Source organism: Bradysia coprophila, unplaced genomic scaffold, assembly GCF_014529535.1.
Source record: "Bradysia coprophila strain Holo2 unplaced genomic scaffold, BU_Bcop_v1 contig_232, whole genome shotgun sequence".
In the NCBI taxonomy this organism is placed as follows: domain Eukaryota; kingdom Metazoa; phylum Arthropoda; class Insecta; order Diptera; family Sciaridae; genus Bradysia; species Bradysia coprophila.
The window spans coordinates 15,721,752-15,747,784 of NW_023503493.1; the positions used below are offsets into that span (position 1 = coordinate 15,721,752).

A 26,033-nucleotide genomic window follows, 5' to 3' on the forward strand; every position below is an offset into this window, starting at 1 on the left:
TGGCAAATAAATTTGATGTCGAAAAACTGAGAGAATAAGGGAATGTATAATGGTTGTTTGGAAAGATTAGGTTCGTTCAAGGACATCGGCAGTGGTATTAAAGTATATAAGAAGAAATGGCAATAAATAATATCGTACGGATTCCCGTACGTAAGTAACAAAGTGTGTTGTAAAAAGGGGAGTGTACATTGAATGAAAGTATGACAAATGTGTTGGGTTACAGCAGAATTTTGTTGATGTAGGACATTTTTATGTCACGTAAAACATATTTGAACAATGTATCCAGTACTTTATACGGCGTAAATGCAAAAATATGTATTCTGTTCGTAGATTGAATTAAAATATGATTTGGTTAGGTTCCATCGGTCTCCGAAGACTTTCTATATAGGTCCATCGTAATGATCTTTTGTTTAAGATACAGAAATTGTTTTATCTCCATTCACATTCTGAAGTTGAGAACTATTTCCCGAAATGTGTGAGTTATTCGATGAACAATAGCCGAAAACAGAGCGTCGACCAGAGAATTGTGTGGGATTTAATTTTGAAATTAATTAACTCATTAAACTAATTTACGTCTTTGATGTTCGCCTGTGTTATGTTTCCGTTAAATGAAACGCAAATTTATGTGAAATGTTGATTTGAACATGTTGTGACGAACGACAACATTTCGGACATTTTGTTTATCAACAATTTAATCTTTAATTAAATTAATGATATTTCGTCTAACACTGCCAAAAAAATCAACATAATGTCGTGAATGTAATTTGGTAGATGACACGCGTGATGGTTACCGCGCGACGTTTATTATTGATGCTAAGAACTCGGTTAACAGATTATGGTTTATTTTTATCGACATAGTGTCACATCATATCTTAAATGTCGATCAAGGGGTGACAATGACTGACAATCAAATTTCGAGAAAATTATTGTCGTTTTGATTGTAAGATAAAATTTTCCGGAAAACATGTTTCCATTTAGTTTAGTATATATCTAGGCCTTGAAACATGAACAAATATGCCATCAGACAACCGATTTTGTTTTTAATTCAATATCGACCTGCACAAACAGGTATGAAATTATACGTTCGTTATATGTGAATCAAGCAATTCCACTCCCTCTAACAATCACCGATAAAAATAAATTACCCATGAAAATACAGTTAGCTTCCGCCGTGCAGTAGAGACAGTAGAAAAAAGAAAGAAAAAAGATTTTTATGTCCATCCTCAGGATGTGAAATATTCCAGTTTTGAAGAGAAAATCCTTGCTCCAATTTCATCTTAATACATTTTCATTTCGCTGCTGTGAATGCAAGTACAGTTTAACCGAAGAAAATGCGAGAAATTTTTTACATTGGATGCGCTGTAACATATCTCGCAACAATTTTTGAAGCCTTGGCCGAATGAACTCTGGGTTGAGGACGGTTCACCTACATTTGTAACGTTGTGCTATCGTCGATTTTCACAATGAATATACAGTGTATCGATTTGCAAGCATTCGCGAGCAGTTGAGATTTAAAAAAGATGAAATATTGGCGACTCGCTTTGGATGAGTAATATTTCATTTAGTCATTCCATGTCGTTAATCAAACTCTGATTCCAAATAAATTAATCTTTCGCAAACAATTTTTGCTTTGGGAAAATGTTTATTAAAATGAGGGTACTCAATCAGTAGAATATATAAGAAAAACTTATATTTACGCCTGTGTGGGACCAATTCATTTTGCTCTAACAGCTGAAGCAAAAAATTGAATTGATTGTTTAGAAACGTATATCCCGCGATAATTCTCACTTGAGGATTGTGAGTTCGTTATGTCATATGTCCATTATAAGATAAAGTCTAAATATCGGCTATCATCTGTTATCGAAAACGAGTTCAAATATTAACAACAAGCCCTCGCTAATGTTGTCTTTTATAGTAACAAGCATGTTAAAAGAAATGAAGTAAAAGATTTGAAATACCAATCTCTTAAAAATACTCGGACCAAATGAATTAATAGATGTGACAGCAAAACTGCAGATGTGATTTCCGTCTGTAAAGGGTTAAGACAAAGCGAAACTTTTATAAGTATGAGTTAACGTCTTCAGACGCTAATAATAGATTTTGTCGTCGGTATTTGGATGATTTGACAACAACAATAAAAATCGTGATCTACAAACTATCAAAGCTTTGAGAATTTTTTTTTTATATATTGCAGCGAGACCCATGAATCAAACAAAATGTGGGTCAAGTCATTCAGTCAGTCGCATGGTGATCAACATTTTCTTCGTTATAATTTTATGTTAATGAAATGCAATTCTCTGTTTTATTATATTATGATATTGATGGGTGTATAATAGTTAAAACGTTTTTGTCTTAGACTGGTCTAACGTTGTAACCTACCTTTGACTAGACATTACAAATATACAGTTTTAATGAAAGAAAAGTAAATTTGTTATGGTTTCAGAATGACAGAGACAATTTTTTCTTTGTTAGAAAATCGTCGTGAGATGTAAGACTAGAAACAATAAAACAAAGAGACCGCGGTTAGATTAAAATTTAAGAACAATTGTACGCTATAAAATTGTGCATTTAATTGTATTATGAAGTGCATATCAAATTTACAAATTTTGAAAAATGGTTTAGAGATATGACGACTGCTGTAGGAATATATTAAATTACATTTTACTGAAAATAAACAAAAAAAAAACTTCATTTTATATGGGCAAAAGGTGAAGGTATACGTTTTTGTTGGTTTTAAAACTGGTGTGTGCCATTTATGGATGAGATCTATTTACGTTTTATACAAAGAGAAATTTTGGATTTTATGTTACATCATAAAACATTAGCATTAGGTTTTATTGGACACCATCCATTAACATAATAGTTTTGAAATGTGTGTGTATAACCACACCAAATTTAAATATTTGTTGAATACATTGGTTTAATGGGTTTTTTTCATATCAAAAAAGTCTTTGACTTTAATCTGAACGGTACGAATAAAAAGTAATTTTAAAAACATGGCGAAAAGGAAATCATTGAAGCAAATTTTGAATCATCTCTGCCGGCAGTGGTTGGGTCAGATTTTACCCTTTCAAAGATTGTCAAATTTTTTACTACTTTCAATACATGAAACCTCGGTTTGTCTGTAGAGTCACCACAATTTTTTCATTACTGCATTCTTTGCGCCCTATTTTCACGTAATATAACTTCACTCTGGAAAATATACATGAAATGTCATTGGAGTGAAGTCAGTTCACAAAAACTTTAAGACATATACAAAAATCTATTACGTTTGAGCTTTAGTTTCCCTATATTGAAATTCCGCGTCAAATAACGCATAAAATGAATTAGCCCGTCCTTCTTAACTTTTCCTCAGTAGTCGGTATACCAAGTCTCTGGAACTTTTAGTCTGATATTTACAGATATTAGTAGCGCGTCAAACGTGACCTTTGCTGTTTCATTGAACAGTAGCAATTATGGATTATTTTTTAAAAATTTAATGAGTTCCATACAAAATTTTACTTAAAAAGAGTGGGGATAAAATTTCATACAAAATAGTACTCTATTTGACAGCTGTCATTAACAGCACTTTTGCTTGAAGTGCATTGAATGGACACATGGTTTTTTTTCTAATTTATCGCTTTTATATCATCATAAGGCAGATTCTTCTTGTCGTATATTCTCTAAACCAGATACGAATCACCAGTTGCATTTTCTTTCATATGATTGAACGTGCTAATTGGGGTTAATATGGACGATTATATAGATTCAACGATTCGGCCGTTCTCTTTTCCCAGTAGAATTTACTGCAAATGGGAAAAGCTAAACATGCAGCTGTTTGTTCAACAATTTTCAAATTCAAATGTAAGCAAAAAGATAAAATATAAATACAGAGTCAATATGACCTACATTGAATTCGAAAATTAATTTTGTAATTGTACACAAACAGAAGCGCTATAAATTCTATCTAAAATACATGGCAGTACATTACTTTAACGCTTCTCTCGTTGACTATATTATATATACAAAAGTGGTGTATCGATCGAGTGTATAATATAGTGTTTGGTAAATAGAGCAAATAATGTTCTGGAAACGTTCAAAAGATGCACATGATGTCGAACAGGTAACATCATTTACCTCGTCATAATAGTTATAGCATTGATATTTTTGTACCAGTCACAATTAGGTTAGAAGAATTTTCTCGTCGCCGGTGGGGTCATTTTATTGTTGCATTCTGCCTGTTGTGGTAGAAGAAAAGTAAAATTTCGAAAAAGAAGTCATTTTCCAGCCAGATTGTTTCCTCAAGGATCGAGAATAGAGTCCCTACCCCGAGCAACACATTGTTCTACGTCATTTTTTTTAGATTTTTAAAATGCGGAAATGAGATAGTACTTCGTACTTGTGAGTGAAGCTCAGTTTAATCTGAACTTAATCTGTACCTGATTTGTTCGATTATTACCTAACCTGACTGAAACCTATAGATTTTCATGATTTGATGTTGAACTTGTGAGGGCGTGTTTCAGGTTTAACTGAAAATTTGTAAGGTAAACCAGAACCCGACCTGCCATGTGTGATCAAACCAGGTCAAGTTCGATATGAGATTACCTAACCAGATTCGAACTTTCAGGTTGTTATCGTAAACGACGACAAAAATAAACAACATCAAGTTCTGACTAATGTGAGTCAGCGAATTATATGTTAAAAGAGATGAAGTAAAAGATTTCGCAGAAATCTTTTGAAATTTGTCAGGTCAAAGATTATCATGTAAGTAGCTTACTCTCCGTCTCATTATTCTATTTGTTATCAAATCAAGCTCGAATATTATAATTGTTGGTGTATTCGCCGTAGTTTTTAGCACAATCAAAACATAAAATTTTATTTTGAGTAAATACATTTGTTATTTACTATGGCGATAAACAAATACGAAATATGTTATGTAGAATAACATTATTAATAAACCAACTAAAATATGCTGTGTTTTTTTTTGCATCATAGATAACATTTTTCCTATTACAAAAGGTTTGATAAGGAAATTTACACATTACACTTAATGAAACCAGAAAATCGATATGTTTTAGATAGTCACTATATTTATGACCTAAATTCGAAAAAAAGAAACAAAATTTTTCATTTGTTTTTTTTTTCGTTATACAAGGTTACATGACTCACAAGTTTCTCCACAAATAGTTATTTCAGTGTTACTAAAAGAGCGGTAATTTGTTCGTTAAAAATCAGTATGTCACTATGGCCACAAATGACCATCGAAGAGACTATACTCTGTTAGTGGTTCGAAAACAAGATAGAGTCTATTACTTCATTTGATGATAGCTATTTTCATAATAAGGTAGTAAATGGGAGTGTTTTGCGCACTAGATGTGAGATTGCCGACACGAGCGAAGCGAGTTCGGCAACACATCGTAGTTCGATACCTCGCCTTCGGCTCGGATATGCAAACTCTACACTTGTCAAAATACCCGTTTCCAAAGCTTGTTGCTTAAAACCACACTTGTGAGTTCGGCTCGTATCACAAAATTGATCCCTCATGTAACTACCTCCGCAGCATAACTTCATTACTTTTGTCAGGAATCTTTTTTCCCTCTTTACTTTCGAGGCTTTTTAATGTGAAACGGCAGTATATAAGACCACATTCGTCAGAGTTTATCGCTTTTTTACTCGTTCCTGTCGATAACAGATGAATGGTTATTTGGATCACAAGGGACGATAGTAAAAAAATTCAACCGTGTGCGAAGTTTGCAGCCCGTGACCGAAGGCCAGGGCGGCAATCGCACAGGCTGAATTTTTTTACGTCGTGCACGTGCCATGTGATCCATACAATTTTTAATTACAATAACTACGAAAATTGTAATTTGAGCTTCCTAAGCACGTTCCAACTGATGAAATTTACCGAAATAAGCTGAAATATGCGGGGGTCCAGGGGGCGGGTGGCCCCGTGGTAAAAGAAAAAATATTAAATTAATGGCAACGTTCTTTTCTATCACAACAATCACAGCGATCACAACGACACCAGACGGAACACATGTTGTTGCTGTCATTTACTTTCGCATCCTCGTTTGAGAGCCGAAAGTACTTTCGCTCCTCTGTTGTTGCTGTCATTTACTTTCGCATCTTCGTTTGGGGGGCGAAAGTACTTTTTCATGCTTCGGGGCCGAAAATGAGGGCAATTTTTCGAATTTTCTCGGGTTTCCGGCCCTCTGCATGAAAACTCACATGTGCACCTGTTTGGGACGGTTGATTTAAGGCACTGTCGCTTGTAAGCCTCACTTCGTTCGGCCTACAATCCGCGAAATTGCCTAAAATCAATCGTCCAAAACAGGTACACAAATGACTATGAGATATAAAAATATATTTTGTGGAGTACCAGCATTCAACTTCAATTTTTTTTTAAATTTCTGGCTACCCTATAAGTTGAATTTTCAAGATATTTTCACTGAATGTGAACCGATCTCAGTTTTCCTAAGACGCGTCGTTGGAACCATAAGGTCGGTAGCACATAATCTGAAGAATATGTGCCCTTAAAAGTAGTTTTTCTGTGAGGGTCCGTGTTCACTGTTCACATTCAGTGAAAATCTATTGAAATGTAACAATTTAGCTGTACTGTTTCATTTACATTATTTCGAACAATTTTCAAATTATCACTACGTGAGGTAAAGGTGTATTATCTCACGTAGGGATTGAAACTTTTAGAATATATTGGCTATAAAGTCGGATTTGATATGTGATAAATCGTCGACAAAGTTGCATTTTTCTGCAACTTTCGACGTTCAAATTAAATTACGATCTAACTGTCTAATAGTCTAATAAATTGTAATTTAAACTTACCCTTGCAGCTCCAGGAACTCGTCTTCTTGACCGTCTTGAATAAGCAGTTTCTCTTCACTATCTCCTTTCTTTCTACCATTGAAACGAAAAAAAGAAATGTTACATTTCTTAGGGCTATTCGGAAGACTGTGATAAGTTTCGGCATATCGACCATTTGAATTGAATGAACTCTGATAAATAACACTTTTAATTCGGTTTCTAAATGAATTTGATTTGATTTTTCGAGAAACGGTTTTTACATCATCTTCCCATTTGTCGTCGTCCGACGTAACTAGTTGTTGATAAGACATTTCACGATCCAATTGTTCGAAATTTTCAATTTATTTTCACTATTTTTCAGATACACATTCGGATGAAAGCAGACGAAGAACTAAACGGTTGACTACCATTGTTTATTCTTTTTTTCTTATCTAGAATCGGATGTGGTAAGGTCTGGTCGGGATACATACGCAGTTAACTCGATATCAGTTAGTTGTAATTGTGACAATAATACATTTCGAAGAACAAACCGCTTGTGCGTTGCATGCAGTAGTTGAACATTGTTATAGCCAATAAGATTACACTTAAAGACATTCCTTTCTGATAACTCGCTATGGTTAATCTACTTAGATGTTCGTGAGACAAAAAAATATTTCCGTTCTTATCAGAACCATGAATTATAACATTCCAATCCAGCTCCGAATATTTCACATCTCAAATCATGTTTGGAATTTTGAGGATTTTGAAAAATATCTCTGGTTGAACTGAAGGTATTTTCCAAAGAAAATTTTACGAAAAGAAATTTGCGTCACAAGTTAAAACATTTTTGGTAGTGGACTTGCGTCACTCCCGCTTACTAAGAGATATAATTACTCTAAGGTGTCTTCTTTGTGTTGTATTACCGATAATATTTTGAAACGTTGTAATTTTTGATTATATCCTTACAAATGGAATAGGTGTTAGGTGCGGAAATTCAGGGCATAGTAAGGTCAGAGCCTAATTTAATATTTATTTATACAACCGAGTGATAAATGCTTTTTTAGGCACTAGATGTGTAGATTGACACTCGAGGCCGAGTGTGACAATGCATATCGTGTGCCTAAAAAAGCATTTATCATCGAGTTGTATACAACGTTTTTCGCAATCAAGGCAACTGAAAGTCCTTTTTTTCGTCACTTGTTGCGAAAAGGAAAACAGTTACTCAAACGCATCCCATTCAACGTACGTAAAAATATCGGAACTAGGAGTGGATTCAAGTGTTTGCATATTAGTGCATGTAACCTTGAATTGAATAGTTATTTGTCACTTCGTTTGGGCTGCAGATGCAACAATTGAAGTTAGCTAAGATCAATCGTCCAAAAGAGATCCCATCCATCAACTTTACATGCAAAGCGATGAAATCACGAAATAAATTCTTCAGCCCGATATCAAATTAGGTCCCTGGTATAGTAATTTGTTATTTACTATACAAGGGTTTTTTTTGTCATACATACAAAGCCATCCAATTTTCTTCATAAACCATTACGATAGCAAACCTCTGCAGATAAATTTTAAATTTCCCTCCAAATTACTAGCCAGTACAATATCACAGATGTCAGTCAAATATGTGATTATTGATTTTGCGACATTCTGTCGCACGCCGTCTTTCGATCGAGTCATATTTCGCGTTTTTGCTTTTAGCAGAGCATTCACTGTCTGACTTTATCGTGTTGCAAGTGTAAGTAATTAATTTTACATTGAGATTATTTATGAAAAACGATTCATTCATACGATAGAGTTTAAATGAACGTTGATTAATTCGTTCACATTAAATGGGCATAAGTGTGGTGATTTTCTGTTAGAAATTGTGGTAATTTTGGGTTTCTGTGTCAGAGAATTTTTTCTCTGAAAATTCGATTACATAATTTCAAGAATGGTCTTTAACAAAGCTGTGTGATATAACTATCGTAAATTGTACGCCAGTTGATTAACGATTAAGTGCCAAGGTGGTATCATGTGAAAAACAAGGAAATCAACTGTTCAACTGATACAATATTCATTGATAGAACACTCAAATGCATTGAATGTACGACAATGACATTGAGATTGAAAAGGCCTAAAAGAGAGTTGTATTGCATGTGACGTTCAAGAACTGGTTTCAGATCCACGTGGTGGTTTCATTGATTTCCTATTGGGGAATGTTTCCCTTTCGAAAAATCTCACCTTTGAACCACTTACGTAAGTGGATTTTCTTCCATCATGTGTGACAATAGAAGGTGTTGGTTGTTAGAGGCTTACTTTTGGCATTATGCCAGATCAACAAATTGTATCTGATGACACATTGCTCTTATTCCAGAAATTGTTTGCTTCATTAAATCAATGTCACATTGACTGCCCTCAATGCAATTTTCAGACTAAAAATATTTGGCAGTGAAATGAAATTCGTTTCAATTCTGTCCTTAAAACAAATAGTTTTCTGATGTAGGTTGGTAGGTGCAATTTTCGTATCAAGTGTAGGAAAAACGCGCGCGCATGTCGTCATTATTGATGTGAATTTCGTCATCCAAATGTTCATGTGATTTTTGCTCGGATCAACATTTTTTAAATTGCTCGACGCTATGATAGTGTATTTGTCATTGACGGACAATTAAATTATTTCTCGTTACTTAGCTGTTTATTAGCATCAGAGATAACGCATAGCAGCACATGCTGCTGAAGCATTGCCACTTTAGTGATAAGTAATGATTGAATAATGAGTTGAACGTGAAAATCATTTCAATAGAATTAGTACCGAGCGGGAAAATTTGCACTTTAGGCCACTTGTTGATTGACTCTGTTGATTAGATGTAAGAGAACAAACTTTGTAAATTACAGAGCCACATAAATTCCAATTCACAAAATGGGTGTACCAGCTGGAGATGTAGAAAAAGGAAAGAAGGCTTTCGTCCAACGATGCGCCCAATGCCATACCGTCGAAGCCGGTGGCAAGCACAAGGTTGGTCCAAATCTTCACGGTTTGTTCGGACGTAAGACCGGTCAGGCTCCTGGATACTCGTACACCGATGCCAACAAAGCGAAAGGTTTGAACATTTCGACAGAATGCTTACAATTGTACCAATTCTAATGCCGCCGCCTTTCACAGGAATTACATGGAACGAAGATACACTTTTCGAATACCTCGAAAACCCGAAGAAATATATCCCTGGCACCAAGATGGTCTTCGCTGGTCTGAAGAAACCAGGAGAGCGTGCCGATCTCATCGCTTACCTTAAATCAGCCACTAAGTAAATCTTAACAATTAAACCAATCGACTAGGTAACAATTTAACGATGAACGTTGTGCGATATTCCCTACAATAGAACAATTCCCTTAAATCCGTTGAAAAAAAAAAGTTCCAACAAATTTTGAGTGTCTCGGTTATTCACATCCTCTAAAAAAATGTTGTTAAAGTTAAATAAATTTATTTATCTTATCTGTAAGAATTTAACTTATTTTTTGTTTAAGGTGAAAGAGTTGGAAAAGAAAAAGAAAAACTTTTGTCAAGCATAACACACAACAGTAAATAAAACTAAAATAGAAAATGGTTACGAAAGTGTCTTTAATTCAAAGTGTGGGACAGAGACGATCATCGAAGTCGTGTGCTGTATAAGTTGAAGTTCTATGAACAATGACCACTTTTGAGTATAGTGGGAAATGAATAGTATTTTACATAAAAAAGGATAAAAAGATGAAAAGTAGAGTTTTCGTGTGCATTTTGTTGATTCGAGGCGAAGCCGAGGTCAATAAACACACGAAAAAGAGACTTTTCATTTTTATCACGAGTTAAGTAATGGACTTTACTTGCTTGAGGGTGTCGAACGAAGTGCTTGAAACATGAAAAGAACGATTTTCGACCCATGTAGCTAGGCATGTTCACTGAAAAATATCATCAATCGATTCAAATAATCGATACAATATCAATCGAATGTTTTATCGATAATCGATAAATATCGACTGATAGTCGGTAAATATCGACTGATAATCAGTAAATATCGACTGATAATCGATAAATCAGTCGATATTTACCGATTATCAGCCGATATTTTTCGATTATCGATAAAACATCCGATTGATATTGATTTTTTGAAAATATCGATAATCGATTCTAAGGAAATATCGATATTTTATCAATCGAATGATTTATCGAACATGCCTACATGTAGCATTCAACAAAGAGACTTTATGTCGTGGATCACAGTCGATTCATAGATTTATCGATCCCATTATGGTCAAAAGAATGGTTTTGCAAAATTTTAACTTCATTTGAAAGATAGTAGAACCTCGTCAAAACGATCTTGATCTTGACTCGTTAGGTAATGATCGATCCATGTTATTTGAGAGCAATGTTGTATGTCAAGGGAAAACTAGAAAAGTCTAGTCGAATGTATAGATTTGAAACCCTTGAAAGTTAGTTGAAAGCTGTTCATTTTAACTCTTTTGAAAATTCATATCCACAATGTGGAAATCGAAAATATTTTTTGTCATTTTTTGTTACCTCCTATCGGACCAGGTTTAAGTTTTTTAGTTAGACTTGAATTATTAGCATCGGAGATACGAAATTTAACAGGTCAGAAGTTCAGAATATGTCCATGAATCTTTTAGATCGAAAATCTGTAGCAACATGAACCAGACCTGGAATTTATCACATAAAACGTGAAGTGCTAAGTTGAGGCTTAGGATAGTATCACGTTTGGGCTGAAGTAAGAATCTGACCTCTTTGCAATACGAAATTATTTACTCCTCAGTACAAAAATGAATTTGTTCAACCACAAAATGTTCACGATGACTCTACAAACTATTTCTTCATCAGCTCTCAAGCCCTTAGTCAAATCATGTATGATTAGTTTAGTTTAAACTCAAGCCAAATTAACATCTGTCATAAGAACACGACAACTCGTTGCTTATATTTGTCGTCATTGTTGATAGCAGATGACCACCCACCTTTGAATTAGTAAAGCCGATCGTAGTGTAGTGTAGACACGGTAAGGGCAAAGAGGGATTCTTTTGAAAAACGACCTATTGACCTATCGAACGCATTCTCTAAACAAAACAGATGCATCTAGTCTATGTATTAGTCCCAAGAAGCAAGAACCATTTTTTAAAAAAATCGTCAATGCTTGTGTGGCTAGCAAGAGGTGATCGAAAACCAAAAACAAGCACTTGTATTACATAAATTTCTCCGGCTACACGAAACATACAAGGTCGTGTGAGGCGTCATTGGAAAGGTAATTGCATGTACTTAGGGGTCTTAAAAAATCTTAAATAGTCTCAGGATGCAAAGGAACCGTCAGAAGTTCGCTGAAAGAATCAAATTTGTACCCATACTTTCAACTGTTCGTAACTCGTCGTGGGTGAACTTTCGATTTCAGCAGGTCGTTTTTCAAAAGAATCCCTCAAAGCGTTAGAACTCTGCATTAAGCTTTCGATTAGTTTTCTAAATTCTAGACAGGACGTAAATGTATCAAATTTTAAGTGCTAATAAACAGAGGATTCAAATGAATAGAGTTGCTCTTAAAGGACAGGTGAAGGTGTTATACATGGCTAAATCTTTACATTACCATGTAAAGCACGACTACTTCACCTGAAAATAAAGAGAGCTAGAGCTGAGTTGAAGACTAGTTAGTAAATGGGTTTCCTATAAAAGGCGTCCGTGCTTCGCCGCAAGATTCAGTTTAAAAAATCAGAATTTTCAAAGAAAATTTTTATTTATAACAAAAATGTGGCCCATATACCAACTTGCCGCATCACTCTTCTATATCGACGTTGTGGCCAATCGAACATTAATGTTAACTGAACTCAATTGCGTTATCAAATATTTAAAAATGTATGGAATTTCGATGTAACTAAGATCGTCATCCTGTTTGCACATCCTGCAAATTGGTTTCGACTGAACGGCTCTATTTTCACGATTCACTTTCAAAATTCCGCTCACCGGTCCGAGGATACTTTCGCATTTACGACAAATTAAGATCTGCAACGATAGGAAAAGGAATTTAGATCCAACAATGTCAAGGACGTCTCACAAAATCAACCAAATTTTACCTGAATTTTGTCGGAACCATGAAACAGTCGATCTTGCAACAAAAATGATGCCCCATGCGCCAGCAATGCATTTTGTTCCATTTCACCGAAACGCATTCCACCGCCTCGCTTTCTTCCCTTCACCGGTTGACGCGTCAGTCTATCATCCGGTCCTGTTCGTCGAACCTGATACTTATCGTCAACCAAATGTCTCAGTCGTTGGTAGTGCACGATTCCAAAGAAAATGTCTGCCTTCATTTCCCGACCATCGATGCCACTGTACAATCTTTCCGTGCCATTGTATTTATAGCCCCCGTCTACCAACAATTTTCCGAAATAATCAATCGCCGTATTCTCCTCATTGAATCGGAACGGTGTCGCGTCATACTGATGACCATGTACGGCGGCACTCTTCCCAGCCATTGCTTCAATCATCATAGCAATTGTCATCCGAGAAGGAAAACCGTGCGGATTGAACATAATATCTGGTATCAGACCGGACTCGGTGAATGGTAAATCTATGTCCGGCCATTTGTGTGAACAGATTCCCTTCTGACCAGCACGAGAAGCGAATTTGTCTCCAATGGTTGGATTTCGAGGTATTCGTATGGTAACACAAGCAACCTTTGGCGATCTTTCCTTGTAGCTTCCGCACAGTCTTACGCTGTCCACATAACAGGCGTCCTCGCCTTTGAACAATCTGGTCACATATTTGTTAGTGTTTCCATCGAAGAAGCTGCAAAATGTTTTATGATTGAAATGACTTCCTTGACGTATGATCAATGTTAACTTACCAGTAAAACACCTCTCCCTTCTGTAACATCCGTCCAACATATGGCAATCCATCCGTATCAATTAATCTTTCCAAATTTTCGTTGTTCGGATCACGAACAAAATGACTTGACACCCGATCACCGGTTGTGCTGGGCAGTTCGATAAATTCCGATTTGTAAATGCTACCATGACAGAATCCCCGTTCGTACGCTGACTTATTGATGACCATGGCATCTTCCATGTCGTATCCGGTGTACGATATTACAGCGACTATGGCATTCGTTCCCATTGCAAAGTCGTCCATGTCCAGCGAATCATAATGAATTGTGCGGAAAAGTGGAGTGGCTGGCGTTTGTAGGCGATACATTTTATTTTCGGCCTGTTTCGGCCAGTTTTGGCACGGTGTACCCATTGTCTGTTTACCCATCTGGCACTGGTACATGTTTCTAAAAGAGAAATTGATTTATGTAATGCGTGAACTCAGTTCATTGAATTTCATTGTTGTACGACATACCGAGGTGACTGATTGCAATCAGGCAACGGAATGAGAGTAGCCAAATTACTCATGAACGAAGTCTTCGATAATTCCATATGCGTTGTGATGCCCGGATAACCTTCACTCGTTGTGATTCGGATGTTCATATAAATTTGCTCAAATGTCCCAATGTACTCCTTTTGGAACGTTTGAAGGTTCAGCACCGGTCGCATCATTCGTGCCGGACCAACGAACAAAAAGAAGCCAGGATATTGACCATGTTTCTTCGGCGGAACATACGCAATTTCCATCATGTTCGGCACTCGTTCGCCCTCAATTTTTAACAGCCGTAATTTGGCCATGACTTTCTCACATTCCGAAAACAGAAGGTGTCCGATGATTTTGCCCTCGAGCATGACGACGGCATAGTTTTTGTACGCAATGTTTGCGTGGGAACGTTTGTCAATCATTCCCATTTCGACCATAACTTTAGGAATTTCGTCGACCAGCGATTGGTCGGGAGCCGGTGAAATTACGCAATTGGCCGTTAAGTGATTCAGTAAACCGCATGGAGAACCGTCAGGAGTGTGCACTGGACAAATGAATCCCCAAGCGTCCGGTAGTAGTTGTCGAGCCTCAGTTGTTCGCATGCTAACGAAGAAAGATCCTCGATGTACTGCGCTAGGAGTGAAAAATTAATTGAGTTAGTTGGCGATGGGATGATGATCGACGGATTGTCATGTTCCGTTCACGCAGAAGTGCATTTCGAGCAAAAGAAGACTTACCGAAAATGGGCCATGTATCGCATTCGATTGATATTTTCGGCTATGATGACAAGACCAGCATTCTGTGGAATTCCCATGCCGGATGGGTTACTCAAATTTCCAGTTGACAGGAAATTTCGAATGGCACTGTCGGTTTTCTGGATGGTCATTTTCTTAAATTTAGCGAACGTTATGTAAAAACTGGCATCTTCTTCGGAGAGCTTCTTAATCTGCATCATCAGTCCGACTAGCGTTCGATGAACGCGATCCACTACAACTTTTTGATACAGATGTCCACCGAGAAGTATTTCTTGCATCATCACCGAGTCAGTGTTTTCCATCTGAAATCGAAAATTATTAGAAATTTCTAGTTCTCACGAACCCTGTGATGTTCATGGTCCGAATGGAACTTTGAATGTACCTTGTGTTTGTTCTGGACGCATTGATACAATTTCTGTATCATGAACACCATCAAATTGAACTTGTCTTCATTATCATCCAAATGAATGAGCACCTTCCGATCCAACAGAAAATCGCATATCTCCTCGTCAGTGTACCAGGGCGGACATTCGTAAAAATTATGACGAAAATAGTGACCCAAGTAGTTTTTGCACTGGGTCTGATTGTGTATCTGCGTTTCACCTTCATGAACGTCTCGCATCATTTGTTGAACGTTCGAAATATAATATTGATCGTCATCGAATCCCTCTATCAGCCGTTCGTAAATGTACTTGTCGGTGTGATTGGTCAGTGCTTTCAGTATTAGAATTGGGTCGATGTAGAACATGGACTTGTTGTGCTCGATGCTTAGCTTTGCACGGCCAGTGGTCAAGAAGTGGATAATGTTAACGGTCGATGTCTGATCCGGTTGGACGCATCTAATCAGCACACCCATGTCACCGAAATTTTTTCCTTTCTGTCGCCAAGTGTTTCGCTTCACAACGACGGGATAGTTCTTTCTTGTCATCACCAACATTCGAATCAATTTCTCATGACCGTTCACAACGAAGTATCCGCCCCATTCATTCTCATGTTCTCCATGCTCGACTAGTTTCTCGGGTGTAAGTCCTGTCAGATTACATTTCGCCGACTGAAATGGAAATTTTACGACATAAAACACCAAAGCTATGAACGGCGGGCAACACTTCCTACTTTGATCATAATCGGAAATTCTCCCATGTCTGCATCCAAATATTCAATAGGACCGGAGTTCACACTGAAACCAATTCTAACGTTGCATGTCCCACCATAGGTGGATTTAAGCTGACGACACTCGGTCGGGTAGATTCTCTTCCCGTAAATGTTTTTCGGTGCTTCAATTATGATCGAGTCTACAAACATTCGAACCTGTTCCTTTTGAGCGGTTTCAAACTGGATGGGGATCATATTTGCAACACAGTCTTTGAGTCCTTGTTGTAACATGTGACTGAACGATTCCGTGTGCGGAGCTCCAAGTTGAGCAAGGCGCTGCAATGTTAAAGGTTAGCCAATATTTTGAATTCGAAATGGTCCATAACAGTTACCCGATTCACATTTCTCTGCTTGTGAAAGTTGATCTGAGCATTTTTCAATATCGGACCGTCCATTTTGGGTGATATTTCTTCTGATTAATTCTGTAAAAATCAACGGAATTGAAACATTACAGAGATCGCACATGTACCAAAGCGGTAAATAAAATGACATAAATGTCACATTTGCCGACATAACCAAAAAATTTCAAATTTGACATTACATTTAGCAAAGTTATCATTTCTCTGAAAGAGCGGACTATCACAAAGGTTTGACTGATTCACGTAGAATGACTTTTCATTTTCTGTTATTCCCTTCAGCTATGTATTGCTGTACGTCTAGGATATCTAACTTACCGTTAAATAGTAGTAACAATCTGACATTAACCATGCAAGACAATTAGTTATTTAACCTGTTACAGACGGCAGTCATATGACCAGTGTTATATCGGGTCTATTACTTCAATCGATCAAAGTATTTTCCATCTCTTGATTTCAAATCTTGTACTTCAATTTTTTTAACATGCGTTACCAATTACCATATTACACATAGGTTGTCATTATTTTTGTCGTCGTTGTACATAACAGATGAATAGCCGTATGTGACAGCTTAAAAGAAAATCTCGCATCTGAAACATAGTGGTATACAAGTGAACTTGTTATTTCTCTGAAGCAATCGGTTCAATCGGTATAATGGGTATAATGTCTGATTGGAACAATTGGTAACACTGTTATGATTCGCCATTGTGAGGAATGTACTCGTAGTGTTGGTACGCAAAGTGACACTTTGCTAATCTGTGTGTCCGATTTTTTCTGGTAAAAATCAATATATTTCCTCAAAGTAATAAGTTACAGTTTGCAAAACGAAAAAACAATTATTGAAAATAACCCGTAAGTATTTAAGTGTTCGCCGAATGCATTTATTTTGACGCCAAACACCACCAATTTTTGGTGATCGAATGACCCGGTGTTGATAATAAAGGGAGGGTCACCTATTATGTGTCCGCGAATTTTCAACTCAATTTCATTCGATGGATGAAATTTTGTTCTCACTTTTATTTTGCTTACGAATTTTTGATCGATTTATTGGGGTCAAAGTGTGTGTGTGGTGCAGTTTCACCGAATCGAAAAAGGATTTACAAAATTGTGATTTTTGTTTTCGCGATTTTAGGTTGTGTTTCAAGTGAAATTCCGTAGAAAAAAAAACCAGAGGATCGCAATCAAAATTACTCCCATCAGAAAGTATACAAAAATAAAGCAAAAACATGGCACCAGTTCGGGGCGATGGGATGAGAGGTCTAGCGGTCTTCATTTCGGATATCAGAAATTGTGAGTTTCCTTCTTATTTTTATAAATAATTTGTGCAAGAGTGCGTGTGTGCGATAAATTTTTTTCTTTTCTTTTCTGATACGTTTGCAATCTGGCACGTATGTAACTTGATTAATTTCCATAACTTTGCATGAACGGTGTCTCTCTTATAAGTGACAAATACAAACGGTAATTGCTAGGTAATATTAGCCTAGGTATGCTGTTCAAACATCAATTATTGGTGCGCGATGCAGGATATTATCTTATGTCATTTATAGGTTTTAAGAGGTCAATAGCACCGTGTCGACGATGGTGTGTTGAACATATTTTCTACATTGAATAATTGACAAGTTTCATCTCGTCTATATGCATATAGAAAATATGATTGGAAGTACACGTTCGTTGACAAATAACAATAAAACGTCTTCTTCTTCGCATTGAGTAAAAGTATAATTGAATTCTCCTTTCAAGTCTATTCAAAAACACGATATTACAAAACCGAATAGCATAGAGAGGAATTGTGTGTTATCATCAAGTTACTGATGATGTTTCGGCTGTACTTGTTTATTGATTTTAATTTTAGAAGAATATTTTTGTTGTCTGTCATTTACAATGCTGACGCGGTGCCAAAGATGAAAGTTTTATTTACGTCTGACAATAGTAGCATTTCGCTTTAATTTATTGGAAGAATTGGTTCAATAAGTCACGATAGTAGTTGAATTGGCACAAATGCATTTATTGGTGGTAGTAGTTGTGGTCATTTTGGTGGTGTTATTTTAAGTCTCATGGGATGGACTGAGGGGACTAATAGGTTAAATATCATGTCTAAGAGCCGTTGGTGTGAGGTAGCCGCTATGCTATACGGGATCTGGTACATCGTACAGGCTTAAATAATTGCACTTTGCGCATTTTTTACGGCATAAACAATCGGGGTCGTCGTGTGGGGCTAGTTGCAGCAATCTGATACGATCTGCACAGATTTTGTAATAAATTTATTCTTGGAAATCTTTCAAGTCCCATCCCTTACATAGCATCGTTGAAGAGGCAAAGAAGATCCCTAGGCTTCGAGAGAAGTGAATAACTAACCAATTCAAAATTTGTAGAGCTTCGGTTCAGAGAGTTCTTTCTACATTGGTTTTAAATTGTTGTTAATCTCTGATAATTGGACTCTCTGGAAAATTGCCGATTACATTAATCTGAACAATTCCACCCAAAATATCTGCGTAACTTCCTGCAACATTTTCGTAAATTTTTACACAAAAATTTGTTTCGTTCATTTGTTCGTTATAATCGTTGAACGGCTTTATCGCATAACACACATAAAAACGCCCTCCTGCATATTTGTTGAACATTTTCTTCTTTATCAGGCATTTATGATTATTACGTGTAAAACGAATGCAAACCACACAACTATGTGTGGAATGTAAACTAAATACAAGCCTTGATATAAGCGAGAAATACTATATGCAGTCAACAGTTCATCTGTACATTGTTATATCCATTCGGAAGAAATTCAAGGACTGAATCAGAATTCAATGTGACGCCAAGAAAATCGTAATATCTGTAGCTATGACGACTATTTGTACAGTAACATGATCGTTGTACGTCTTCGAGATCCTATCACTAATCACTTCTTATCTCAATTGCCGTAAACTTATCGTGTCAAACTGCCTTTGTTGTTTCTGCTTTAAAATTCTTCTGCACGCCTTACTCATATTGCTGTAGACATTTGCTCGTCTGGTTTGAATTGAAGATTTGGTAAATGAAGAATTCGAAAGCTTTTTGGGGCCGAAAATGTCGACGTTGTTATGAGTTTAGATTATCCATATCCATAGATCATTTAATGATCTGTGAGATGTTCACGTTTCTACTGTGGCTCTTGGAAGTGACCATGACGACTTTGTTGTTTCCATAAAAATAATTTATTTTGACGCTGAGCTTTCCTCTAGCCAACACATACGAACGAGACCAACGAGTTTTTAGTGTTTTAAGGGCATATTTTTTTGAATTGGAACTTTAGAGCTTTACTATAAACCTATATTCGTAGCAAGCAATTGAGTTTCTGTTCATTTTGTGAAGTCAAAGAAATGAGGTTTTCCACCTACTACGAAGTGTGAGGAAGGCAATATTTTCAAGACCAATGATCGCTCGGCTTAGGACAATTTCGAACTGAACATGTAATTTTGATTTAGTTTATTTCATTTCCATCGCTCCAGCCTGTTTGAAGACCAAAAACAAGTTGAAAACACTGAAAAATATGGGTCTCCTGGAGCGACAGTATACTTCGACTAACTTTATGGCTTGCAACAGAATTTATCTGAGGTTTATTATATCTTCTCTTCTTCTTCTTCTTCTTCTTTTTCAGCCTGTTTCTATCCACTGCTAGATGTAGGCCTCTCCAACTTCTTTCCATTTCGTACGATCCATTGCCATTTGCTGCCAGTTTGTACCTGCAATATTCTTAATTCCGTTTGTCCATCTCTCTGGTGATCTACCTATAGCTCGTCTTTTATATGGTCGCCAGTTCATGATCTTTTTGGTCCAACGTTCGTCTGTCCTTCTTGCAATATGTCCCGCCCAGCTCCATTTCAGAGATGCTATTCTTTCCATGACATCAACGACCCTGGTTTGTTGTCGAATCCATTGATTCGTCATTCTGTCTCTGAGTGTTATTCCAAGCATACTCCGTTCCATGGCTCTTTGTGTCACTCTCAATTTATCTTTGGATGCTTTCGTTAAAGTTAACGTTTCCGCTCCATAAGTGAGCACTGGAAGGACACAAGTGTCGAAAACTTTGCGTTTCAGACTATTATTCATTTTGCTTTTGAAAATTAGTCTGAGTTTTCCGAACGCTGCCCATGCAAGACCAATCCTACGTCCTATTTCTGCAGTTTGATTGTCCAGACCTAACTTCAGTTTATGTCCTAGATATACATAGCTGTCGACTCGTTCAATGACAGTGTCACCAATTTTGATTTCTCTATCGTCCCCGATGTTGGTTTATTATATGTGGAACGAAAAAGGGTAAGTCCAGCTACAAAACCCTATAGTCAGTTCCGCGGATAAATTCTGTTGCAAGCCAGTAGGAGTGTCCAAACATTGACCATATTTTGAGTCATAAGTCCAGAACGGGTGGCGGCCCATACCGATGATTATACTCTTTATGAAGGTCTGTCAAAGGCCTATATTCCTACAAATTTTCAACTTTTAGAAACATGTCTATCTTGAGCTATCACAAAAAAAAACTGTTTTCACCACCCCTTGACATGCTATCACTTTTCACGTGTTCACACCGAAAATGGGAAACTAACCGAAAAAGTAAAAGATCCCTATTTCTAAGAATTGAAAGACGATTCAAACGAGCTATAGCTTGCCTGGATCGCCGAACGATTGTTTTCAAATTGGTTCAAGTTTTGGCGATATCACTCTTAAATTATCCCAAATGCACCTAAAGGTAGCGTCATGCATACGATTACAAACTCCTTGAAATTAAAACACCTCTCGCAACCTAATGATTTATTGCTACTAATCAATTCTTTGTTTCCGCTTTGCAGGCAAGAGCAAGGAAGCAGAAATAAAACGTATTAACAAAGAACTGGCGAATATTCGGAGCAAATTCAAAGGCGACAAAACGCTTGACGGATATCAGAAGAAGAAATACGTCTGCAAATTGCTGTTTATATTTCTGCTTGGCCATGACATTGATTTCGGGCATATGGAAGCAGTTAATTTACTATCATCGAACAAATACTCAGAGAAACAAATCGTAAGTCCAAACATTGACAAACTCACTGATGATTCTGATCGAAATTTCCGTTTCAGGGCTACCTCTTCATATCGGTGCTGGTGAACACAAACAGTGATCTGATCAAACTCATCATCCAAAGTATCAAAAATGATTTACAATCACGCAATCCTATACACGTGAACTTAGCTCTGCAATGTATCGCTAACATCGGTAGTCGCGATATGGCCGAAGCATTTTCAAATGAAATTCCAAAGCTTCTTGTGTCCGGTGATACGATGGATGTGGTCAAGCAATCGGCTGCATTGTGTTTGCTTCGCTTATTCCGTACATGTCCGGAAATTATTCCGGGTGGCGAGTGGACCAGTCGAATAATTCATTTGTTGAACGATCAACATATGGGCGTTGTTACAGCTGCAACCAGTTTAATCGATGCTTTGGTGAAGAAAAATCCCGAAGAATACAAAGGATGCGTTAGTTTGGCAGTGTCTCGATTGTCAAGGGTAAAGTCTATTCCCTTTCTCTCCCAGAACATAGTGGAACTAAACTTCCCCTCTTCCGTTTTAGATTGTCACAGCCAGTTACACAGATCTCCAAGATTATACCTACTATTTCGTCCCAGCACCGTGGCTCTCTGTTAAACTGTTACGTTTGCTACAAAACTACAATCCTGTCACTGAGGATCCGGGCGTACGCGGCCGACTGAACGAATGTCTCGAAACCATTTTGAATAAGGCACAAGAGCCTCCGAAGAGTAAAAAGGTCCAGCATTCCAACGCCAAAAATGCTGTACTGTTTGAGGCCATCAATTTGATCATTCACAGTGATAGTGAACCTGGCCTGTTGGTACGTGCATGCAATCAGCTCGGTCAGTTCTTAAGCAATCGAGAGACAAATTTACGTTATTTGGCGCTGGAGTCGATGTGTCATCTGGCTACATCTGAGTTTTCGCACGAAGCCGTTAAGAAGCATCAGGAGGTGGTCATTTTGTCGATGAAAATGGAAAAGGATGTTTCTGTCCGTCAGCAAGCTGTTGATTTACTGTACGCGATGTGTGACCGAAGTAATGCCGAGGAAATCGTTCAAGAAATGCTGAACTATTTGGAAACAGCCGATTACTCGATTCGAGAGGAAATGGTGTTAAAAGTTGCCATTCTGGCCGAAAAGTATGCCACCGACTACACGTGGTATGTGGACGTTATATTGAATTTGATTCGAATTGCTGGCGACTATGTATCCGAAGAGGTGTGGTATCGCGTTATTCAAATCGTTATCAATCGGGACGAAGTGCAAGGATACGCAGCAAAAACCGTTTTCGAAGCACTGCAGGCACCCGCGTGTCACGAAAATATGGTCAAAGTTGGTGGCTACATTTTGGGCGAATTCGGAAACTTGATTGCTGGGGACTCACGATCGGCGCCGATTGTACAATTCAAATTACTTCATTCAAAGTATCATCTATGCTCCTCAATGACACGGGCTCTGCTTCTGTCCACCTACATCAAATTTATTAACCTGTTCCCGGAGATTCGCTCAACCATCCAAGATGTGTTTAGACAGCACAGCAATTTACGATCAGCCGATGCCGAACTTCAACAACGAGCCAGCGAATATCTACAGCTAAGCATTGTGGCTTCGACCGACGTTTTGGCTACAGTATTGGAGGAAATGCCATCGTTCCCGGAACGTGAAAGTTCGATACTGGCGGTTTTGAAGAAGAAGAAACCGGGACGAGTACCAGAGAATGAAATTCGTGAATCGAAGAGTCCTCTCCCCACACAAAACAATACTCAAGTGAATAATCATAAGTAAGTGAATAAGCCTTTGGGTCGGACAATGTTGGTCGTTCGTGCGAATTGCAATAATTTTTCAATTTATTCTTTCAGATCGAATAATGTGAGTAGTAACGCAGATCTGTTAGGATTAAGCACGCCACCTTCAAATGCAAATTCGAATCAAGGCACTTTGATAGACGTTCTTGGCGACATTTACAGTAACGGCAATTCGGCTGTTCACAATGCTAAGAAGTGAGAACTAAAGTGAAAACTAAAAAAATCAAAAAATTCACCTTCCGCATTTCAATTCCAGATTCGTCTTCAAGAACAACGGAGTCCTATTCGAAAACGATTTAATACAAATCGGTGTCAAAAGTGAATACCGGCAAAATCTGGGACGATTGGGCTTATTCTATGGCAATAAAACGCAGTCAGTATTGCAAGTAAGCGAAATGATTCGAATGCTGAACAGCTGAACGCAAAGTTTCTTCCGAGGCTAATTCATCCTCCTCCAATTTCCTTTTGTAGAATTTCACTCCAGTGCTGATCTGGTCATCTGAAAATGCTCTGAAACTGAACGTCCAAATCAAGCCAGTCGAACCGACTTTGGAAGCTGGCGCACAAATTCAGCAAATGTTGACGGCAGAATGTATAGACGACTATGCTGGTGAGTTCAGTCAAATGAGCACTGTCTGCGTAGTGCATTTTATCAATTTTATCAATATTTTTTTTGTAGATACCCCCTCACTGGACATATCGTTTCGATACAACGGCGTACAACAAAAAGTTAACGTTAAGTTGCCGCTAACTTTGAATAAATTCTTTGAACCAACCGAAATGAATGGAGAATCATTCTTCACAAGATGGAAGAACCTAGGCGGGTCAGTTGAATGTCCACATTTACCGTTTGACCATTTTGATCAATATCGAACCTTCACAAATATTTCAGGGAACAACAACGCGCCCAGCGTGTATTTAAAGCACAACAACCGTTGGACCTGCCTGCCGCTCGTAATAAATTACTCGGTTTCGGTATGCAATTGTTGGACGGCATTGATCCTAATCCTGATAATATGGTCTGTGCTGGCATTATACATACGCAAGGACAACAGGTGGGATGTTTGTTAAGACTGGAACCGAATCGACAGGCACAAGTAAGTGTTACCTTTGTTATACCAATTCCAAAATGCAGACTCAATTGACAGAATTTTTTATTTCTTCTCTCTTGAATTTACCTCAGATGTTCAGACTGACGATTCGTTCGAGTAAAGAAACTGTTACGGCCGAAATGGCTGAGTTACTTGTTGACCAATTTTAAGTAGACACAAATTCTTTTCTCTTTCTTTTTTGTTTAATTAAAATATTTAAGACGGAAATGAAAAATCAGAAGCAAAAGTATGATTAGGAAACGGCATTATTTATTGGGTGGCCGGAGAGGGGGCCACAGAGATTTGTAAGCAGGAATGGTCGGGAAAAAAATCGGAAACTATTTTGTTGGATGGCGAGAAAAGAAATCAACCAATCACGACTTTTCGATCATGGAGTTTTCTTGTCTTATTTTGCGTTTTGCTAATGTGTATCTTCTATTTCGCTACTTTTGTACGTTCTTTTCCTTTTGTGATTTATTACACATCAATGTAAGATTATTCCGATGATTTTGCCAGACTGTGAACTGTGCAAGTTTTTCACTTTTTTTGTAATTTATTTTTGTATTCAATTTCGTATCAGCAATTCAGCATATGGCTTTGTAAAATCTAGAATTTACCTAAAAAATTAAACGGTGGAAGCGAATTCAGTTTTCTTTTAAATTGTAATCCTGAAACAAACAACACTGACGCAACGACCCAGTACACTAAACTGCGATAATTTCATAGATTTAAGACACCGCCAACTTCACCTTGAGATTGTAACATTTAATACATAAAACGACAGATTTTAACCACGTTAACAAATGAAACATTTGGTCCGAGTGGATGCAAGACTAAATGATGTAACGCGGATGAGAAAAGCATAGATGACACTAATTACGACTACCTGATCTAACGCCCACGAAATGTTCTTCGGACGCTTTCAATCATATGGGTCTAAATTGATTTCCATAGAGTTACACTCGATAGTTGACAAGATATTGCAAAAGTTACAATTTACACAAGAACTGGGCACCCAGACATGCCTAAAATTTCACCATTTCAGCTTTCAAGTGTACGCAGTTTTTCGCTTGTGACGATGATGAAATTTTTTTTTACATGCTACATGCGTCGAAAACCGTACTTTTCAAGCACTACTTTCGACGCCCTCAGCATGTAATATATATTACACTTTTGTCACGAAGAAGTCGAGGCTTGCCGAGACTGATAGTGACAAGTGTGTACTCTATTTTATCACATAAGCGAAAACAAGACAACAACATAGACCTGAAGTGTAATTTTTGAATTATTCTTCTAGTTAAGTAATTTTGACATCCGAACACCGCGTATGTGATAAAATCCATTACATAACTCGGTATAAAAATTAAAAGACTCGTTTTCGTGTGTTTATTGACCTCAGCTTCGCCTCGGATCAACAAAATTCACACGAAAACTCTACTTTTCATCCCTATTCATGTAATAGTACATTTCGTACCTAGGACCAGGGTTCCTTAACGTTATAACTTTATCATAAAAGTTTCACTTCGTAACGGTTTGCATTAGAACTTTTGCTTTTTCGGTACAGTTCATAACGAAATTGGTGTAACGAAAAATTATTTCGGTATGGTTTAACGTTATAAAGAGGAACGAAATTTTTTCCGGTATAACTTAACGTTACCAATACAAACGAAATATTTTCCGGTATGGCTTAACGTTACGA

General features: G+C 37.3%; 4 protein-coding genes across 6 annotated transcripts in view; 2 read left to right on the top strand and 2 right to left on the bottom strand.

The window, feature by feature from the left end:
- LOC119076960 (rap1 GTPase-activating protein 1) overlaps nt 1-7,203 on the bottom strand; it is a 194,821-nt gene extending 187,618 nt beyond the window's left edge. For both annotated transcript variants that reach the window (XM_037184041.1, XM_037184039.1), the window contains exon 1: nt 6,820-7,203. In XM_037184041.1, coding sequence (XP_037039936.1) covers nt 6,820-7,109 — 290 coding nt within the window. In that variant the 5' untranslated portion in view covers nt 7,110-7,203. The remainder of the gene's footprint in view (nt 1-6,819) is intronic.
- A 1,207-nt stretch (nt 7,204-8,410) lies between these two features.
- Nucleotides 8,411-10,172, top strand: LOC119076965 (cytochrome c). 2 transcript variants are annotated; one of them, XM_037184057.1, is made up of 3 exons: nt 8,411-8,515; nt 9,652-9,857; nt 9,920-10,172. In XM_037184057.1, the coding sequence occupies exons 2-3, from the start codon at nt 9,677-9,679 to the stop codon at nt 10,063-10,065; spliced, it is 327 nt and encodes a 108-aa protein (XP_037039952.1). In that variant the 5' UTR covers nt 8,411-8,515; nt 9,652-9,676; the 3' UTR covers nt 10,066-10,172. The 2 variants fall into 2 exon arrangements, with proteins under 2 accessions (XP_037039952.1, XP_037039953.1); XM_037184058.1 differs by lacking the exon at nt 8,411-8,515 and adding an exon at nt 8,570-9,015.
- A 2,330-nt stretch (nt 10,173-12,502) lies between these two features.
- LOC119076958 (DNA-directed RNA polymerase I subunit RPA2) lies at nt 12,503-16,535 on the bottom strand. The gene is made up of 8 exons (XM_037184037.1): nt 16,374-16,535; nt 16,003-16,317; nt 15,272-15,940; nt 14,872-15,191; nt 14,126-14,767; nt 13,632-14,057; nt 12,859-13,573; nt 12,503-12,787 (listed from the first exon to the last, which is right to left on the bottom strand). Exons 1-8 carry the CDS (start codon nt 16,434-16,436, stop codon nt 12,569-12,571), a joined length of 3,369 nt encoding a protein of 1,122 aa, XP_037039932.1. The 5' UTR covers nt 16,437-16,535; the 3' UTR covers nt 12,503-12,568.
- A 568-nt stretch (nt 16,536-17,103) lies between these two features.
- Nucleotides 17,104-25,003, top strand: LOC119076959 (AP-2 complex subunit alpha). Its single transcript, XM_037184038.1, has 11 exons — nt 17,104-17,249; nt 17,530-17,687; nt 21,221-21,432; nt 21,489-21,914; nt 21,979-23,219; nt 23,298-23,438; nt 23,500-23,629; nt 23,715-23,853; nt 23,923-24,067; nt 24,136-24,340; nt 24,427-25,003. The coding sequence occupies exons 2-11, from the start codon at nt 17,624-17,626 to the stop codon at nt 24,502-24,504; spliced, it is 2,781 nt and encodes a 926-aa protein (XP_037039933.1). The 5' UTR covers nt 17,104-17,249; nt 17,530-17,623; the 3' UTR covers nt 24,505-25,003.
- Nucleotides 25,004-26,033: the final 1,030 nt, after the last annotated feature.

Bases quoted from the DNA above. Each gene is read 5' to 3' on its own strand.
- LOC119076958 (XM_037184037.1), bottom strand. From the start codon at position 16,436: ATGGACGGTCCGATATTGAAAAATGCTCAGATCAACTTTCACAAGCAG. The intron at 15,941-16,002 runs GTAGGAAGTGTT...TTTCCATTTCAG, and splicing joins AATTTCCGATTATGATCAAA to TCGGCGAAATGTAATCTGAC. The intron at 13,574-13,631 runs GTAAGTTAACAT...AACATTTTGCAG, and splicing joins AAGGGAGAGGTGTTTTACTG to CTTCTTCGATGGAAACACTA.
- LOC119076965 (XM_037184057.1), top strand. From the start codon at position 9,677: ATGGGTGTACCAGCTGGAGATGTAGAAAAAGGAAAGAAGGCTTTCGTC. The intron at 9,858-9,919 runs GTTTGAACATTT...CGCCTTTCACAG, and splicing joins CGATGCCAACAAAGCGAAAG to GAATTACATGGAACGAAGAT.
- LOC119076959 (XM_037184038.1), top strand. From the start codon at position 17,624: ATGGCACCAGTTCGGGGCGATGGGATGAGAGGTCTAGCGGTCTTCATT. The intron at 17,688-21,220 runs GTGAGTTTCCTT...TCCGCTTTGCAG, and splicing joins CATTTCGGATATCAGAAATT to GCAAGAGCAAGGAAGCAGAA. The intron at 23,439-23,499 runs GTGAGAACTAAA...TTTCAATTCCAG, and splicing joins GCTGTTCACAATGCTAAGAA to ATTCGTCTTCAAGAACAACG.